Source organism: Clarias gariepinus, chromosome 23 (genome assembly GCF_024256425.1).
Source record: "Clarias gariepinus isolate MV-2021 ecotype Netherlands chromosome 23, CGAR_prim_01v2, whole genome shotgun sequence".
In the NCBI taxonomy this organism is placed as follows: domain Eukaryota; kingdom Metazoa; phylum Chordata; class Actinopteri; order Siluriformes; family Clariidae; genus Clarias; species Clarias gariepinus.
The window spans coordinates 25,782,501-25,800,167 of NC_071122.1; the positions used below are offsets into that span (position 1 = coordinate 25,782,501).

Here is a 17,667-nt window from a genome sequence, read left to right on the forward strand (position 1 = left end):
CCAGTGACGTCCTGGGCTCTAAAGTCTTTACTCAGTAATAACACACCTCTGGGATAAGCAGTGTGTGACATCACTGCAGAAGACAGAGCGCTGACGTTCTCGACGTGTCCTGGTGTCCAGGTTCGTGTGTCCCTTCCAGAACGCAGTGCACAGGGAACGCGATGGCGGAGGCCAACATAGGACAGAAGACTTGAGCTTTTCAATCCTCTATTCAATCCTTTGTTTAAATACAAGCTGCTCTTTAGATACAAACTCTACAGCCTTGTTCTCTTGTGGTTTTCTCCTACACACGGGGTCACACAGGGGTCAGGAGGAACCTAACCAGGAGCCTGTGATGGATGAGTGTGTGATTACACAGAACTCAGGTACCTGAGTGTGTGTGTGTGTGTGTGTGTGTGTGTAGAATGCTCATTGGTATAATTATGTATATAAAATCAACAATTATCTAAAGAGTTTAAAATGCCATATAGTTATCATATATTTGTAATGTACTGTAATATATTTTATCTCATAAATTATTACAATTGTCTTTATTATCACACTTTACAATGTGAGCTGTAGAGGAACAATGCATAATAATTCACAATTAATAAACCAGGCATCAAAAAGATTTTTTTATGTGCAGAGTGAAGTGTAATGAAGAGAGCTGAACTAATAAAAATAAATACAAATCATAATATAACATATACAACATATTCATATATACGAGGTGGTATAAAAAAATCTGAGAGAAGTTTCTAACAAGGCAACAGGTGGCAGCACAGGGCTGCACACACACACACACACACACACACACACACAGAGTCCCAGGAGTCACCGACCCCCATAAATCAGTGAGCCAGGAGACATGGTGCTCTGAAGTTCTGCGTGAAACTGGGCAAATCTGCCACAGAGACGTTAGAAATGATTCGGCAACGTTCACGGCGATGCTGCAACAAGTTGGTGTTTTGAGTGAAACGTTGCCGGAAGACAACGAGGGATCAGGAAGACCTTCAATGAAGATGCTGAAACCATTCAGGAACGTATGCGTGATGACCGTCGGAGAACAGTCCACAACATCGCTGCCGTTGTCGGTGTGTCATACGGAACAGTCCAGGCCACATGTTGCTGTTGAGTTCGTCCCCAGACTGCTGACCCAGGAGCAGAAGGAACATCACCCTAAAGGGCTCCGTCCCTGTGTGGTGTGCTGTGGAGCACTGGGTCTTCTGGGGGCTTTCTATCACAGCCAGCGGGCTTTATTGTGAGTTCGGACCCTGTGGGCGTGTGTAAGCCTCGGGTGTCACTATTTTACTGGGGTCTCGCTGATAATCAGTGTTCTTCAGCTCATTTACTGGCGCGGGTGAGACTGCTGTGGCTGATCGGGGTGTATTTCAGTGTGTTTCTTTTTGTTTTCAGGACAACTTTTATATCTACGCTAAATGAGTTTATTGTATATATGAGTGTAAATGTGTATTGAGGAAGAGCCTCAGAAATAAAACCAGACAACACCATGTCTTAACATAATTCTTTTTATAGCAGATTCAATTCTTTAAAAAAAATAAACAATTAAGAATTAATTCTACTTTAACACCTTCAGTTCAGTTCAGGATTTCAACTGAATTAATTTTAACGTTCTTCATCAACACGCCAGCAGTCGGTCGGCCTTCGAGTGTTCATCAGCCTGCAGCGTTCAGTTTGTTCATTAAAGAAAAATAAACTGCATCTCTTTCTCTCTCTCTCTCTCACACACACACACACACACACACACACACATGAACACACACCCTGATGAACCCTTTCAACCACAGCTGGAAGTCCTGAGATCCTTTTTCATTATTTTTACCTAAACTAGGTTTATAAAGTATCTCTTGAGAAACAGAAACCATGTGCAAGTTCCCAAGCACGGCTCATTTTCAGATAACCACGCCCACCAACGGGAAGTGCTGTCTGAATGGTGAAAGAGCGCCCCCTAATGCAGCCTGCGCTAAATCTTACAGTAATGCAGCTCGACCACTGCACACACATTTACAGGGGCGCCAGTACTTTTGCCATGAACACCTTGGGTTATTTATGGAATCATTTTCTTTCTGTTAGCTCGTTAATATGAAGTGATTGACTGACACACACACACACACACACTTACAGGAACCCAGTAGAGAATCCCGATGTTCTTCTCCACAGTTGTTGTGTTAAATCTCCTGAGAAATCAATAAAGCCCTTCATGTCCAGGGGGATAAATAATACATTTCTTCTTTCTTCTTCTGCCAACCGAACAGCGAGGATTTCCACAAATTGAGTTTACTGTGTGACATCATCGGCTACTTTGGCTAATTAACAGCATGTTGAACTTTAATTCAGGGGAAGTTCTCAGGAGTTCCCAGAATGTTTGGAGAGAACGTTTCGATTCCAGAGAAAGAGATGAAAGGAGTGAAGAAAGACCTCGAGACTTTTTTTCTCCTGTGTGTGAGCGAGACTAGACAAGGCTGCAGGACCGAGTAGGACAGAGTAGGACCCTGAGAACCCCGATGGATATCTGATGTTCTCCTCAGAGAGCGTAGTGCTTCAGAGCTTTCTGCCTCATGACGTCCCACAGCAGCATGCTGAGCACGGTGTGAGGCGCCAGACGCATGAACACAGGACCCATCCCCTTATACAGACCCAGAACCCCCTCGGTACGGCTCACCTTCACCAGGCAGTCCAGGAACCCGGAGTAGAACCGGCCCTGAGGAGAAGCAGAACAGAGTCACACAAAAGACTCTACACTAACCCATATCAGCTTCTATTCCTCACACACACCTTCTTCAGCTCGTCCACAGGCTGGTTGTAAAGCCTCGTGCTGATGACGTCGAACGGCGTCATGGTGATCGCCACGGCAACGCCGCTAACTGTGGCCGCCATCAGAGCGACGAGCCAGCTGTCGGGACTGAAGCGCTGTGTGTGTGTGTGTGTGTGTGTGTGTGTGTGTGTGTGTGTGTGTGTGAGAGAGAGACAGAGACAGAGAGAAAGCGATTAACACGATTCCTGCTTTGAAGTTACCTAAAAAGTGTGTGTGTGTGTGCGTGTGTGTGTGTGTGTGTGGCCTCACCTGCGTCTGCATGAGCCACTCTTTGGCTGAGCTGAAGGTGCCGAGCTGAGCCGCTGAGCCCACCATGACCCTCGGTACGGCACCGTTCACGCCGCGCCACAGACCCGCCACGCCCTCGCGCCTGTAGATGGTCAGGAAGGCGCTGGAGATTCCCTGAGAACCGTCACACTCAGTCAGCAACTGGCTCCTCATATCACACACTCACATCACACTCATACACTACCCGAGGTCCCTGTAAGTGTGTGCGTGCGTGTGTGTGTGTGTGTCAGGAGATTCGATGGTGTTTAGACTCTCGAGGAGTACCTGTGGCTACTTTCTCTCGCTCAGCGTCTCTCAAACGTTTCTTTCAGCGATTAACAAAGTGAAAGGAAACGCTTCCAAAACAAATCCACAGATTAACACTGTTTAATTGGGACAAAAGTAATGGCGCCCTGCAAATCAATTAATCTGAAGAACTGGTTCAGAACATTCGGACTTATCAACATTAACACCATTAATGAGATCACTCCTGCGTCCTGGCTTTACTTTCCTCCCGCCTCTGCGGTGTTACTTTGGTGTTTTTTTAAATGTTTGTTTTATTTTGTTTGTGTTTGTATAAATGTACAGTGTAATTTTTTGTAGCTTTATGTTTTGATGATTATAATGTGCTGTTATTGTTAATTGTTTTACGGTGACATTTTATTGTACAGAGACAGCAGATGAGAAATGGCTGTTTGCTACGTTTATAGGTTTGTGAGTTAATGCTCGATGTCCCAGTTAAATAAACAAACAAACAAACAAACAAACAAACAATCGTGTGTCTGTGGTGGCTGCAGTGGCCGAGCTGCGTTACTGGAGGGTTTGGCGCACGCCGAAGCTGAACAGCGAGTTTTGTGGGCGTGGCTTAACGAAACCAAGCAGAAATAAATCTAAAAGAAATGTTGAGTTTTACAGCCACAGGATGAGCGACAATAAACAAACAAACAAATAAACAAACAAACAAATAAATAACCCAGTATTAAGCAAGGGTGATCGATTGGTAACAATCTCAGATACTCTGATGCAGATTTTATCCGCGACTCTGTGTGTGTGTGTGTGTGTGTGTGTGTGTGATAAACACTCTAATTACATTACACATGTTAAAGTACTTGTTTTAAAGTGAAACACTCTGACTGCTCTTAATCAGCTCGAGAGGAGCAACTGTGTGAGGAGAAAACACACTGAGCAGCAAAACATATCACATGTTTGATAACAAGTTCACACACACACACACACACACACACACACGCACCTGACTTAGCTCTTTTTATCAGTCCTGCTCTAACCGGTCAGAAACTCCCAGATTAGACTGCGCTTAAAAAAAAAACCTATGTTTGATCAAAGATCAACTGCAACTTTTGTGCTTACAGTGTGTGTGTGTGTGTGTGTGTGTGTTTAAAGCTGTCCTGTCATCAGTGCCTGGTAAATCCGTCACACCTCTGTTTGCTGACGTGTGATTGGCTGCAGCTGCTGACTGGTGGGAAACATGTGACGGTGCCTGGTTGTGGAATCATGCACGTATACACACACACGCAGGCACACACACACACACACACACACGCACATGCACGCACGCACACGTATGCACAAGATTTCCTCAGTGCACTTGAGGGTCATTGTCATGAAACAACTTCTCAAGGATGTGTGTGTGTGTGTGTGTGTGTGTTGCAACTGAACTTTTGGCCTTTTTCTCTTTAAACTTGTGCAACTTTATAGATACCCAACTCTCTCTCTCTCTCTCTCTCTCACACACACACACACACACACACAGTTATTTCAAACTAAGCACTGTGAAATCCCTGACCTGACTCACACTTCACTGGAAAATTCCTCTCAACTGTGCACACCCCATACACACACACACAAACCCCATACACACACAGACACACACACACACACACAAGCCCAACAGTGATGATGATGATTGATGTTCTCTGACAGTTTGTTGAACATTAAAGTAAAGTCTTCATGTTCAATGTAATCTTGTGTGTATCTCATTCCTGTACACTCTCACACACACACACACACACACACACACACGTCCCACCTGCTCGTTAAGACATTAACCAGGACTGTCTGTCTGTCCGGTGAACTGAATCACTGAGTCGACTCAAAAAAACAAGTGAATCAGTCAAAATAAAACAGGAATTAAATCTGAATGTTTTGATCCTCACCTGGTGGTTGTGCTGGTGACCCACAGCGATGGCTTTCACTGTCTGAGCCTGCAGGTGTGTCTTTACCTGTGAACACAACACACACCCCCCACACACACACACACACACCACACACACACACACACCACACACACACACACCACACACACACACACACACCACACAATGAAAGAAAGTCACAATTCTACTTTTCACCTGTGTGTGTGTGTGTGTGTGTGTGTGTGTGTGTGTGTGTGTGTGTGTGTGTGTGTGTTTGTGTGAGTAAAAGAGTGTGTGAGTGTGTGCATTTGAGTAAGTGAGAGTGTGAGTTTTTGTGTGTGTGAGAGTGTAGCAGTGTGTGTGTGAGAGAGCGTATGTGAGTGCGAGTGTGTGTGTGAGTGTGCAAGTGTGTGTGTGTGTGTGTGTGAGAGAGAGAGTGTGTGAGTGTGCGAGTGTGTGTGTGTATCTGTGAGAGTGTGTGTGTGTATCTGTGAGTGTGTAAGAGAGAGTGTGTGAGTGTGTGTGAGTGTGCTAGTGTGTGTGTGAGTGTGTGTGTGTGTGTGCGCGCGAGTGTGTGTGTGTGTGTGTGTGTGTGAGAGAGAGAGTGTGTGTGAGTGTGTGTGTGTCTGTGAGAGTGTGTGTGTGAGAGAGTGTGTGAGTGTGTGTGAGTGTGTGTGTGTCTGTGAGAGTGTGTGTGTGAGAGAGTGTGTGAGTGTGTGAGTGTGTGTAAGAGAGTGTGTGAGTGTGTGTGTGTGCGCGAGTGTGTGTGAGAGTGAGTGTGAGTGTGTGTGTGTGTGCGAGTGTGTGTGTGTGTGTGTGTGTGAGAGAGTGTGAGTGTTTGTGAGTGTGTGTGTAAGAGAGAGTGTGTGAGTGTGTGAGTGTGCGAGTGAGTGTGAGTGTGTGCGAGTGTGTGTGTGTGTGTCTGTGAGAGTGTGTGTCTGTGAGAGTGTGTGTCTGTGAGAGTGTGTGTGTGAGTGTGTGAGTGTGTGTGAGTGTGTGTGCGAGTGTGTGTGTGTCTGTGAGAGTGTGTCTGTGAGAATGTGTGTGTGCGAGTGTGTGTGTGCGAGTGTGTGTGCGAGTGTGTGCGAGTGTGTGTGCGAGTGTGTGTGTGCGAGTGTGTGTGTGCGTGTGTGTGTCTGTGAGAGTGTGTGTGTGAGAGAGTGTGTGAGTGTGTGTGTAAGAGAGAGTGTGTGAGTGTGTGTGTGTGTGTGTGCGAGTGTGTGTGCGAGTGTGTGTGTGTGTGTGTGAGAGAGAGAGTGTGTGAGTGTGTGTGAGTGTGTGTGTAAGAGAGAGTGTGTGAGTGTGTGTGCGAGTGTGTGTGTGTGTGTGTGTGAGAGAGTGTGTGAGTGTGTGTGAGTGTGTGTGTAAGAGAGAGTGTGTGAGTGTGTGTGTGCGAGTGAGTGTGAGTGTGTGCGAGTGTGTGTGTGTGTGTGAGACAGAGAGTGTGTGAGTGTGTGTGTGTCTGTGAGAGTGTGTGTGTGAGAGAGTGTGTGTGTCTGTGAGAGTGTGTGTGTGAGAGAGTGTGTGAGTGTGTGTCTGTGAGAATGTGTGTGTGCGAGTGTGTGTGAGTGTGTGTGCGAGTGTGTGAGTGTGTGTGTGCGAGTGTGAGTGTGTGTGTGTGTGAGTGTGTGTGCGAGTGTGTGAGTGTGTGTGTGCGAGTGTGTGTGCGAGTGTGTGAGTGTGTGTGTGCGAGTGTGTGAGTGTGTGTGTGCGAGTGTGTGAGTGTGTGTGCGTGTGTGTGCGAGTGTGTGTGCGTGTGTGAGAAAGTGTGTGAGTGTGTGTGTGTGTGTGCCCTTTCACCCAGTGCCCTTTCCCTCGGCACTGACGTCTCCTTTCTCCACTTCACCTCTCTTGTGAATAACACACCACTCAGCAGCCGGGACGTCATCAAACCTCCATCAATGTGTGTGTGTGTGTGTGTGTGTGTGTGTGTGTGTGTGTCCCAACACGTATCATGATAATAATCAATTCGCACTAATAATCACCACCCTGACACATTATTTCCTGTATTTCCTGTTTTCACTTCACTCCAGGAAGAAGATATATTTAGTCACCCAGATACACAGTAGCACCCAAACACTCAAGTGTGTGTGTGTGTGTGTGTGTGTGTGTTTAGTGTTCCAGCTGGCCTGAGAAAAGAGAGAGCGCACTCGGTCACTGATATATGAGACAACATACGGCCAGATTGCGACCTCACTGCAGCGTGCGCATTGCTGTTGCTACGTGGAGGGAAAAAAGGGCGGAGCCACCTGAGTGATGTCAGCATCTCGTTAGTGCACGACAAACATCCAGGCTCTATACCGTCACTATGGAATGTGTGGGCGAAGGGTGTGAAGATGCACAGGGTGTGTTCTGAGGGTGTGTTCTGTGTTCTGAGGGGTCCGGTCTCTTCTCGGGTCAAATAAACAAAATCTCATTTCATCAGTGCAAAATAGAGACAAGTTTAACACTTCACACACACACACACACTTTTATACGGACGCGTGTCGTCCAGTGTCTTGAACAGGTGATGATCCTTAGACCTGGACTAAAGAAGAAACTCAAGGAAACAGAAAAACAATCATCAGCGCCCAATTAGAACCTCTAGGCGGTTATGATGTCGGGGGTGTGGCCTAGAGATCAAAGGCAGAGTGTGTACTTTACTCTCATCTCAGATCGATCTGTTCTATCTGTATATTTTACTTCTTGTTGAAATACTGACTTACTCCGGAGTGTGTGTGTGTGTGTGTGTGTGTGTGTACACAAGTGATGACTCCATGTGTGCGATGCCAAACTGGACGTAACACACTTCCATTACTCACATCCGATCTTCTGGTGTCTGATGTTGGTGAGACCATGTGACCTGTAGCCTCAGTTTCTTGTTCTTAGCTTTTAAGATCGACACCTGGTACGATCTTCTGCTGCTGTAGAACATCTGCTTCAAGGTTCGACGTGTTCAGAGATGCTCTTCAGCAGACCTCAGGTGTAACAAGATGTGATTAGAGTTCCTGTTGCCTTTCTATCAGCTCCAACCAGTCTGGTCGTTCAACTCTAACCTCTGACCTCTGGCATCAACAAGGCCTTTTGGTAGTGTGTGAAAATCCCAGTAGATCAGCAGTTTGGGAAATACTCAGACCGGCCTGTCCATGACCATGACCATGCCACGCCCAGAGTTTCTTAAATCACCTTTCTCATTCTGATGTTCAGTTTGAACTTGACCATGTCTACATGACTAATTGCACTGAGGTATTAATAATTAATGAGCAGTTGAACAGGTGTACCTAATGAAATGGCCAGTGAGTTGATCTTTGCACAGATAGGTTAAAGTGCTGGTGAAACCGCATGAGTTAATTATTTTGATATAATTCATTATTAATGAGTCTCACACACACACACACACACACACAGCAAAACGTCGGAGTGTGATGAATGCAGCGCTGTAAACTCACCAGGTAAGCAGGAGAGGCGATGAAGGCCCCTAAAGCCCCAGCAGCTGCCCCCGATGCCACGTTACCGCCGGGCACGTCCGTGATCCCTGAGACCTGCGTGTACGAGTAGAAGCTGAGCCGGATGCCGTTCATGAGCGCCTGATAGAGCAGTCCGGCGCCGAGGCCCTTCTGCAGGCCGCGCAGCCCATCCGTCAGTCCCACTAGCCAGAGAGCCTGCAGCACCCCTCGGTAGTGCGGTTTATACGAGCCGCGCGCCTGTAGCTCCCCCTGCAGCTGGAGGCGAGTCTTCACCACCTCCAGCGGGTTGGTGAACACACAGGCGCCGCAGCATGCCAGAGACCCCAGCGTGAAGTCCAGGGGCGGCCACAATGCCCGGGGGCGGTTACCATCTGACCTCGAAGGAGCACAGGACAGAGGAGGAATGGAGCTCTGGGTCATGAATGGCATGACTGAGGGGCGTGGTTTGGGATCCACCGCCGTGTCCATGACAACGACGACGACGACGATGATGATGATGATGATGGGTCGTCCAGCTTACACAGTGAGACGTCTCCTAAAGAGTCCAGGAAGCAGCACGGTGTAGCGTGAGAACGTCACCGGCCCTGGATACCACAACCTGAGGAATGATTTTAGCGCAGGACGCCGGAGTCACATGACACCCTGGAGACGCGGAAACCTCAGTGATGAAACGCAGGGGAGCGAAAGTCAGGCATGTGGGACTCCGGAGAACCGCGTTTCCATCTCAGGAGGACTTCTGTGGCACAGAGCAAACCATGAGACAAGTGAGACGAAGATGCAGACAAGGAGGACTGAGTGTGTGTGTGTGTGTGTGTGTGTGTGTGTTGAATTAAACTGTTACAAAGAAAGTGATGTGTTTGTCACTCATCATCATCATCATCATCACTCATTATGTTTATAAACATTTGATCCCTGCAGTAACATCTTCCATTAAAACATTTCACTCTAGTAATAAATGATCTGATCCTTAGTGTGTGTGTGTGTGTGTGTGTCAGCACTTTACTAGCTCACACACACACACACACACTACAGTGTAAAAGTGACCGAGTCGGAATTTAAACCTCTCGATCAGATTAATGTAATATAATAAATAACTTATAGAATTATTTTATACTGAGCAAAGAGATTCACTCACCCTGTCAGCGCGTCTCTTACACACACACACACACACACTCTCTCTCTCTCACACACACACACACACCCGCACACAGCGCCGTGAGAGTAAACACGCTCCTAAAACATCACCGCCCTGGCCCCGCCCCGTTCCCCCTCCCAGCCAATCACATACCGCGATCCTGTCGGCACTTCCGCATTGCCCCCTTCCTCCAGCCAATCAGATTCGGAGTTACACCTTCCTATCGGTTCAATGTCAAGTGCGTGACCGACCCTGCGGAAAACACTCACCGAGCTCACACACACTCACACACACACACACTCACACTCCTCACCGAGCTCACACACACACACACACACACACACACACTCCTCACCGAGCTCACACACACACACACACACTCCTCACCGAGCTCACACACACACACACACACACACTCCTCACCGAGCTCACACACACACACACACACTCCTCACCGAGCTCACACACACTCACACACACACACTCCTCACCGAGCTCACACACACTCACACACACACTCCTCACCGAGTTCACACACACTCACACACACACACACACACTCCTCACCGAGCTCACACACACACACTCACACACACTCCTCACCGAGTTCACACACACACTCACACACACACTCCTCACCGAGCTCACACACACACTCACACACACACTCCTCACCGAGCTCACACACACTCACACACTCCTCACCGAGTTCACACACACACACACTCCTCACCGAGTTCACACACACACACACACTCCTCACCGAGTTCACACACACACACACTCCTCACCGAGTTCACTCACACACTCCTCACCGAGTTCACACACACACACACACACACACTCACACACACACACACACACACACCTCACCGAGCTCACACACACACACACACACACACACACACACTCCTCACCGAGTTCACACACACACACACACACTCCTCACCGAGTTCACTCACACACTCCTTACCGAGTTCACACACACACACACTCACACACACACACACTCCTCACCGAGCTCACACACACACACACTCACACACACTCCTCACCGAGTTCACACACACACTCACACACACACTCCTCACCGAGCTCACACACACTCACACACTCCTCACCGAGTTCACACACACACACACTCCTCACCGAGTTCACACACACACACACTCCTCACCGAGTTCACACACACACACACACTCCTCACCGAGTTCACACACACACACACTCCTCACCGAGTTCACTCACACACTCCTCACCGAGTTCACACACACACACACTCACACACACACACACACACTCCTCACCGAGCTCACACACACACACTCACACACACACACACACACTCCTCACCGAGCTCACACACACACACACACACTCCTCACCGAGCTCACACACTCCTCACCGAGCTCACACACACACACACACACACACACACTCCTCACCGAGCTCACACACACACACACACTCCTCACCGAGCTCACACACACACACACACTCCTCACAGAGCTCACACACACACACACACTCCTCACCAAGCTCACACACACACACACACACACACACTCCTCACCGAGCTCACACACACACACACTCCTCACTGAGCTCACACACTCCTCACAGAGCTACACACACACACACACACACTCCTCACCGAGCTCACACACACACACACACTCCTCACCGAGCTCACACACACACACACACTCCTCACCGAGCTCACACACACACACACACACACACTCCTCACCGAGCTCACACACACACACACACACACACACACTCCTCACCGAGTTCACACACACACACACTCCTCACCGAGTTCACTCACACACTCCTCACCGAGTTCACACACACACACACTTACACACACACACACACACACTTCTCACCGAGCTCACACACACACACACACACTCCTCACCGAGCTCACACACTCCTCACCGAGCTCACACACACACACACACACACACACACACACACACACACACTCCTCACCGAGCTCACACACACACACACACACACTCCTCACAGAGCTCACACACACACACACACACACACTCCTCACCGAGCTCACACACACACACACTCCTCACTGAGCTCACACACTCCTCACAGAGCTCACACACACACACACACACACACACACACTCCTCACCGAGCTCACACACACACACACACTCCTCACCGAGCTCACACACACACACACACTCCTCACCGAGCTCACACACACACACTCCTCACCGAGCTCACACACACACTCCTCACCGAGCTCACACACACTCCTCACCGAGTTCACACACACACTCCTCACCGAGCTCACACACACACACACACACACACACTCCTCACCAAGCTCACACACACACACTCCTCACCGAGCTCACACACACACACACACACACACACTCCTCACCGAGCTCACACACACACACACACTCCTCACCGAGCTCACACACACACTCCTCACCGAGCTCACACACACTCCTCACCGAGATCACACACACACTCCTCACCGAGCTCACACACACACACACACACACACACTCCTCACCAAGCTCACACACACACACTCCTCACCGAGCTCACACACACACACACACACACACACTCCTCACCGAGCTCACACACACACACACACTCCACACCGAGCTCACACACACACTCCTCACCGAGCTCACACACACTCCTCACCGAGTTCACACACACACTCCTCACCGAGCTCACACACACACACACACACACACACTCCTCACCAAGCTCACACACACACACTCCTCACCGAGCTCACACACACTCCTCACCGAGTTCACACACACTCCTCACTCCTCACCGAGCTCACACACTCCTCACGTTTCCCACACTTCACTCGTCCCGCCATGTTCTTTTAAATCAAACAGCTCAGAAACATCATGTAAAGTTAAATCTGTGGTGAATGAGCTCAGAATGACTGATTTAGTTCACTCGTTCAGCTACTGGGAGATCACATGACATAAAGTCTTAATCAGGCGGGATCAGTCCTGGACTTCCAACTGAACTAAAGAAGTTCATTATAATTCCTGCACAAGATTTATTGGGAAGATATCTGGAGATAATAAACACACACACACACACACACACACTTCACAAGAGAAGACAAAAAGATTCTTAACTCCCCTAAAAGTCCATCTCCTTCACACCTCGGTGTATCTCACTGCTTTAGTGTTAAAGTTATAATTTTTATTATGAAACTTTATAAAATAAACCTCTCGAACAAGTAATTACTTTGTTTAATGTAAAATTCCTTATTCTTAAACAAAGCTTTCTAAAGTCACAGCTGTCTCTCGTCTTTATATGGAAATGAGCTTCTTTTTCAAATTTTCAAAAATTTTTTATTTCATTGTATTCTATGTTGTATTCAATTAAGTTATTGCAATTTTAAAAAATCTGCCATATTAAGTTACTTGAAGCATTATTATACTCAAACCTTTCATTGTTATTCTGTGGAACCTTTTGCAATGTTCTACTAAAAGAAATAAGAACATTTGGTCTTCAGATTGCTGTTAATTATTTGCTCAGGAAAATAGTCAAATTTATGTATGAAAAAAATCCAGGGATGGCACATGGCTAGCAACTTGGCTAGCTTATTAGTCATTAGCTGGCTAAAAAAAATAAGCTTAAACCTGAATATAAACTTTACACAAGTGATGTAGGTTAATAAAATAGATGAATTAGATTAATTAAGAAAAGGAGGAGAGAAAAGGGGGAAAACTACTTAAAAAAACCCAAATCAGTAAATTCCGTATTGCACTAAAGGGGAAGGTACAGCATGTGAGTCACGACTGAATTTACACTGACTGAACTCGGAAGGGAAAAAGGAAAAGAAAAGAGCATTGCACAATTAATACAGTTAACAACATTGCATTGAAGAGTGGTAAGGCTCAATAGTATTGGTAAATGACCGGGGAAAACGTATTGTATTAATGTAATATTGTGTTACTACAGACAGTTATTAGCCAAGTAGTGTAAATGTTACACTTTGCTAATCATAAATATTACTGTATAAATTACTTCAACAAAATGGTGGTATTCTTAATTAACAACAGAAATTATATAAATATTTCTATATTTCTAGTCCATACTCTCAGGGGTTCTACTTCACTGCATGTTCTCCCCGTGCTTGGTGGGTTTCCAACAGGTCCTCTGGTTTCCTCCCACAGTCCGAAGACATGCAGGTTAGGATAATTGGTGTTTCTAAATTGCGCAAAGTGTGTGTGTGTGTGTGTGTGTGTATGTGTGTAAATGTTGACCAGAGGTCCTACCACAGTCGTAAAATGGGAATAAATACAATGGTCACCATTGGTTCCACAGTTCCCAGTTGAACTAGAGGTCACTGTTGTCCTACAATGATGGTACTACTTCATAGAATCATTTTTTAAAATATATTAAACTATATTAAAATCGTAGTGGATAAATTGCTAGTAATTTATTCGTTTTGAGTTACCTATAACTAATAACTATAACTATAATTGTGTATCATGCACTATGCATATAAAGTACAATTGATGGATATATTTATACCTGTAGTATGTAGTGGTAGGAACAGTGGCAGTCGAAAACTTAAAGGTTTAAGAAATCTGTAAACATTGGGCACAGGAATCTACTCATCACATTATAACAACTTTCTTTGTTTGAAGTTTTAGGTTTTAGTTTAAAGATTTTATTCAACTGTTGAATTTTATTAAACTTTATCAACAGGCATTCAAGAAACTGATAATTATTTTTTTCTACATTCACAGAAACACTGGCTGTATTCTTATTTTTGTATAAAAATTATTGTATAAAAAATATCATAAAAAAGTATTTTGGGGCAAATTATCATGCACTGAAAATCTTTTCAACATTTTCTAAGTCTATAAATCTATAAAATTAACTGCAGTGGACTCTAACTATTCAAATGATTGTTTGTGAGTTTTATTTATTAGGCCTCCATATCACACACTGTGCACCACTCGCTAGCAACTCACATTTATCTATGTGCTGTATATGTGTGCTGTTGAGACTTAAGGGCCTCTCTTAAGGGCCCAACAGTGGCTGCTGTGGTGCTGATGGTTTGAGCCTGGGACCTTCTAATCAGTAGTCCAACATCTTAACCACTGTGCTGCCCCTGACCCAGCGGTAGTCTCACGAGATCTCAGTAGAGATGTGGATTGATTTATTTACTACAGATCCAGGGTCAGTTTTCTGTGACATGTGATGACAGAGTATACAGTATATACAATGAAGAACCAGACTGGCTCCAAATCAGACCTGCACTGTTAAACTATAGCATGACATCATTGTAAATTTAGAGTTGTTGTTTTTTTTACAATTATTGATCCAACATTGTACAGAAACGCAAGTTATTGTAAAAAAACAATAATTACTGTACATCTGGCAACACTGACTCCAAATAGGTATCAGCTAACTTTACCTGAAACACACCAGTGTTAGTATGACTAATGTTTATGTTAGTTTCTTATCAAAACGTTTCAGTAAAGTGGTTCATGTTTTACACAGTTTGGGTTCCAGGTGAAATTCAGAAGTGGTAATCAGAATATCAAAGCACACGTTTTAATGCAATTTTTAAATGATAAACACCGTGCATAACCGCCAGTAAGTGTGTGTCACATCCACAAGGCCTGGAGAGTTTTATTTATCCTGAAAGACCAAACCAATATCTAAACATTTTAACACCCTCAGTCTTCTCCCAGGAGTGCATGCGGATCTTCTTACAGTTTGTATGTGTGTGTGTGTGTGTGTTTCAGTCATACGCTCTGTGCATGCTGTGTGTAAGTTTAGCCCACCTGTTACTCAGCACATTAACCGAAAACGATCTGCCTGTCCCTTCCCAGTCTCCCATAAACACAATCAACAATACACTTAAATGCTTGTGATCTCGGCTCGTCACGTTAACGTACCGCGCTCTGGAACTAAACTTCCTGTATGTGACACGTCTGCTTTCACCGGGTCACTGCAGGTCAGACGGAACGTCTAACTCTGTTATACTTTGTAGATAATCCCACAACCACAAGACCGAGAATAGTAAAACATTAACACAGAAATGGCCCATGACATCCATAAGGCCGAGTGTTTTCCTGGAGTTTTATTTATCCTGTAAGACCAAACCAACATAGAAACATTCTATCGGCCCTCAGTCTTCTCCAAGCAGTGCATGCCGATCTTCTTAGTCTGTGTGTGTGTGTATGCGCATGTTATTTTTTTTGATGTACAGTAATGTGCTTGGTGAAGTTATGAAAAACCATGAAGTTTAGATCAGAGTCTAGGTCAGTGCATTTGGTTAGAAGGTTACATTCAGGGGACACGACATATCCTCACTTGGTGTGCAGTGTCCCCGGGACAGACTCCAGCTTCACCATGACATGAAGAAGTACTTACTTAACATCGAACATCACACCATTCTCAGTGCAATATCAGTGTTTTCTTTCTTTCCCCATTAATAAATCTTTTTTTCAGGTTATGCTGCCCCATACAGGTATAAGATTTTATTTTCCTTTTTTTTTATCTTGGCTTATGACAGAGCAATTCTGTATAAAATCTGCTTTTATTTTGCGCCGCAGTATCTGAGTGAACTGCTAGTGTCTTACGATCCGCCACGCCTACTTCAATCAAAGGATGCAGGCTGCTTATCAGTACCGCGTGTTATAAAAACTAAAGCTGCGGGGGCGGAGCTTTTTCTTACAAAGCTCCAAAGTTATGGAATAGTCTCCCAAATAGTGTTCGGGACTCAGACACAGTCTCAGTGTTTAAGTCCAGGCTAAAAACCTATTTATTTAATCAAGCATTTTTATAAATAGATTATCCTTAGGTAAAGGAGCAGATCTGGGGGACTCATGGACGTAGAGTATTATGGTGAACTGGTATGTTTGGATGCTGTCTTCCTCACTCTCATTGATCACTCAGGTTTGTTGACGGTGAGATGATTGTTTGCTTTACATGTCAGTTCCAATTCAATTCAATTTTATTTGTATAGCGCTTTTAACGATTTACATCATCACAAAGCAGCTTTACACAATTAAAAGAATTAAGTTTGTATGAAATGTGAATGTGTATGAATCAAAATTATATAATTGTCCCTGATGAGCAAGCCTAGGACGATGGCGACAGTGGCAAGGAAAAACTCCCTGAGATGGTAATAGGAAGAAACCTTGAGAGGAACCAGACTCAGCAGGGAACCCATCCTCATCTGGGTGAAAACGGATAGCAGGGATTGATGTGCATAATAATATGCGAGACTGGAAGTTCAATATAAGAGGAGATGTGTAAGATTAAAGTCCAGTTTGTTCCTGGAGGCTCAGGTAGACTGTGAGAAATTCCAGTCCTGAACTATTGAGCGACTGAAGTCACAGGTCCTCAGAGAACAGCTGTCTGCATTAGTCGAGGACAGGACCACCTTCATGGAAAAGTGGAACCAACCCCAGTCACCACACGCATTCCAGGCAGACCACACGGGGCATCCATGTGATGAGATCTCCAACCAGAAGCAGGACTCCAGGATGAACTGACTCCAGTTCCCCCTCATGTCTGTGTTTCCTTCTGGCTCCTCCCCTTTTAGTTATGATGTCATAGTTAGTCCTGCCGGAGTCTCTGCTTGCACTCTACAGTTAATATACATTCACATTATACATTATGTGACTGCGACCATACCTAAATGTTATCTCTCCTCTTCTGCTCTCCCCTCTTCTGCTCTCTCTCCTTCTCTCTCTCTGTCGAGCTACACATGTCGTTCCTGAGCTGCCAGTGATCCAGACTCCCTCTGCCCTCCGGACCTGTCAGACCCATCCTAGTGCCTCGCTTCTGGTTGGAGATCAG

General features: G+C 45.8%; 1 protein-coding gene across 1 annotated transcript; it reads right to left on the minus strand.

Annotated features, from left to right (window-relative positions):
- Positions 1-1,490: 1,490 nt before the first annotated feature.
- slc25a34 (solute carrier family 25 member 34) lies at positions 1,491-9,864 on the minus strand. Its single transcript, XM_053483645.1, has 6 exons — positions 9,817-9,864; positions 8,664-9,417; positions 5,257-5,322; positions 3,065-3,217; positions 2,776-2,910; positions 1,491-2,701 (listed from the first exon to the last, which is right to left on the minus strand). The coding sequence occupies exons 2-6, from the start codon at positions 9,147-9,149 to the stop codon at positions 2,525-2,527; spliced, it is 1,017 nt and encodes a 338-aa protein (XP_053339620.1). The 5' UTR covers positions 9,150-9,417; positions 9,817-9,864; the 3' UTR covers positions 1,491-2,524.
- Between the last annotated feature and the right edge of the window lie 7,803 nt (positions 9,865-17,667).